We start from the raw sequence: 3,199 nt of genomic DNA on the forward strand, positions 1-3,199 counted from the left end.
TGTGTCCCTGCCCCCGGGGCCTGGCCCTCAACAGCCGTTGAATGAACACCTTCGAACTAAAACTCCATTATGTGAGGCTGAAAGCATCTTTATGGCTATGGCACCTCAGTCTGGCCACCGAGGGTGTCTCAATCGGTGTCTGCGTGGACCCAGCAACGGCCTGCAGCCCGTCCCCGGGACGCACTGGTGAGGGGGCAGGGCCCGGGCGAGTGGGGCTGTGCCTGGGCCCAGGTTCCAGCAGCCTTGCCATTCAGCCAGAAGACTCCCTGGGCTCCGGGACCCACCACAGCCTGGGGATCCTGAGCCCATCCTCCCTTCCCCCCTGCCCCTCCCCCCCCGAAACCTCAAGAGGCTGTAGATCGAGGTCCGTTTTTGGTCACTTTAATTGTAAAAACCAAGACATTTATATAAATAAGACCGCTGTGTAAAATAGGATTCGCCCTTCTACTAAAACCCTTCTCCCCACGCTCAAAAAAGAATATAGAAAACCCAGCAGAGATAAGAAGTACAAATTAGCATGCGGTCCCTGATGAGCAGTGGCCGGCAGGCCAGGATTCCCTGCCGAAACAGGCCTCGTGGTGAGTGCACTCCTGGCCCGGGAGCCTCGCCGGAGGCTCAGTGATGCCCACCCCCTCTGCCCGGGGTACTGAGTGCGCGGGGTGGAGGCGGTACAAAAGGTTCATGTGGCCAGAGGTGGGGGCGGGGGGAAGGCTGCAGGGTCCTCACACCAAAGCTGGGGACTAGGGAGCGATTGGCCCAATGAGATGCAGTGGTTTGTTCAGCCTGGGATCCGACCGGGGAAGGGGCTTCCGGAGGGGGCCACCACTTCTCCAGAGGACAAGGGGAGACGCTGCCAGTGTCCCCTGAGAGGACAGGCTCCTCGTGGGGCCATCTGCCTACGGTCACTGAAGACCAGGACAGTGGACCCCTGCCAGCAGTCCTGGGAGTGGTCGGGCAGGGGGCTCCCGGGAGGCAAGGGGACAGCAGCCTTGGGGCTGGCATGTCCTGGGGAGAAGAATACCACCTTCCCACCCTCCTACCCTGTCACATTTCCCACCCCTCCCCTGCATCGAGACCACAGCCTGCTCTCCCGTTCACACGCTGGGGGCCTGGGGGAAGACGGGTCCACACGCTCACACACTGGGCATGGCTCAGAGACTCGTAGCAAAGGGCCAAAGGAAAGACCCCAGACTCTCCTCTGACACACCACGACCTGCCTGGGGCTGCTCCCCAGCCCCGAGGGGTGGCAGGAAGAGGCCCTGCGGGGCCGGGGCCGGGGTGGGGACGGCGTCAGGAGCACTTCCAGACACACACAGCCAGGGTCCCCCCGAAGTACAGGTACAGGAGGTTCTTCACCTCATGTGTGATCTCAAACCCAAAGCCCTCGCCGATGACCACGTGCCAGGAGGAGCCGAACTTCTTATCCATTGTCTCCTTGATCATCTTGGCAGCGCTCTGGGAAGAAGAGGACGCTCGTCAGGTGGGGAGAGAGGGCGCACGAGTCAACCCCCTCTCTGGGAATCTTGGCAAGAGAGGAGCCTGTTGCCCTCCTGTTGTTCTCCTGCTCCCGGAACCTTCAGGAAGGGTTTCCACACTGCCCCCCACCCCCACGCTGCCAGGGGGCTAGTACACAGGGATGGAAGGACAGATGTGACCCCAGCTGTCCAGAAGATACCGACGGGGGGGGGCAGCAGATCCGGGTCCGAGCTCTGGCCCTGCCACTTAGCGTGTCCCTGGCGCTCGCAGCGCCAGGCGGTGCTCGGGCCGCAGTGACGCGCAGCGACGCGCCCGACAGCAGTCCGCAGACCCTTTGCGGTTATCCTCACCGCGAGCTGTCAGCTTTATCTTCAGGGGACAGAAAGGCTTTTCCCTAATGGGTTTGGGGGGCTCCCGGAAGAGAAGCTGGACTGCTTCCCTCAGTTAGGGCAACAGCCCCCACTCCTTCCTGTGCTGGCCTTTTCGAAGAAGTCTAGGGAGGGGCAGGGGACCCAGCCTTGGAGGGTGAGTCCCACACTCAGGTGCGTGCTGAGCACCACGAGCGTGCCAGGCGGCTGGCCCGGACCGCCTCAGCACACACGTCCTCACCAGCGCCCAGCGAGGACGCAGCACCTGACTCCCCACTACAGACCGGGACACCGGGGCTCTGAGACGGGAAATGGCTTGTCCAAGGTTAAAGAGCTAGCGAGGGCTGGAGACAGCATTTGAACTTGGGTCTCGTTGGCCCAAAGCCCAGGCTCTCGCCGGCCAGGGTCTGCCTCCCCACTGGCTGCCACGTTACTGACTTTCTCCCTCGTCACCAGACTGATGAATGACGTTCCTGCGTCAGTGCCTACTGGCCGCGGCCCCAGCACCTAGAACAGCGACTGGCCCGAGAGATGGCATTTCGCATCTTTTCTGAACGGATGAATGGATACATGAATGAATGCCTGGCCGGGCCCTGTTCTCCCCTGGGATGGAGCCAAGGGGAAAGGTAGCCTATTGGGCAGGCCACCTGAGACAGGGAACAGAGGCAGCGGTGGCACGGAGGGCCCTCCAGGGCTGGGCGCGACCAGCAGACCAGTGCCCGGAGACAGCACCAGCCCCTTCTCTTCCTGGCCTTCCTCGGGCTTCGAACGCTTCCAAGGAAGGCGCTAGTCGTCCCAGCAGGACTCTCTGGAGCTGGATGTGGGATGGGGGCCGCCTGGTTCACCCACGGGGGTCACCAAAGGCACAAGAGGCCACCTCTGCTGATGGCAATACCTCGTTGTTGTTGGAGAATTTCTCACAGGCCGTGACACATAGCTCCATGGTCTCCACTCGCATCTCCTCTGGCATGTCCGAGTGCTAGAGACAGGGCAGGGGGACAAACAGAGAGAGGCTTAGCCTGTGACCCGGCCTTTTGGGCTGGCCTCTCTGTTCCAAGCTTAAGGCACGGACACTGGGGAGCTGCTCTGGTGCAGCCCAGAGAGGTGACTCATCTCCGGACTCGGGGCGTGGAATCCAGTGGAACCAAGCAGGCTCTCACACCCGGGCCCCCCTGCAAGGGCACGAAGCTTCATCAGCATCGCGTTCCAGCCAGCAGCCCCGGGGAAGCAGGCTGGCCCGGGCAGGAGAGGATGCCGGTTACGGAAACAGTTTAGAAGCGGCCGCAGAACACAGCTGGATGTCACCCCAAAAGCCTGGAGAGACAGCTCAGCCGCTCTCGATGGCTCCTGGCTTT

At 62.0% G+C, this 3,199-nt stretch overlaps 1 protein-coding gene across 2 annotated transcripts in view; it reads right to left on the bottom strand.

Moving 5' to 3' along the window:
* Positions 1 to 365: 365 nt before the first annotated feature.
* Positions 366 to 3,199, bottom strand: part of DNAL4 (dynein axonemal light chain 4) — an 11,978-nt gene continuing 9,144 nt past the window's right edge. For both annotated transcript variants that reach the window (XM_006747230.3, XM_081822497.1), the window contains 2 exons: positions 2,740 to 2,823; positions 366 to 1,455 (listed from right to left, as the gene is read on the bottom strand). In XM_006747230.3, coding sequence (XP_006747293.1) covers positions 1,291 to 1,455; positions 2,740 to 2,823 — 249 coding nt within the window. In that variant the 3' untranslated portion in view covers positions 366 to 1,290. The remainder of the gene's footprint in view (positions 1,456 to 2,739; positions 2,824 to 3,199) is intronic.

The sequence above is a fragment of the Leptonychotes weddellii genome, chromosome 5 (assembly GCF_054177405.1).
Source record: "Leptonychotes weddellii isolate Sample4059 chromosome 5, ASM5417740v2, whole genome shotgun sequence".
Classification (NCBI taxonomy): Eukaryota; Metazoa; Chordata; class Mammalia; order Carnivora; family Phocidae; genus Leptonychotes; species Leptonychotes weddellii.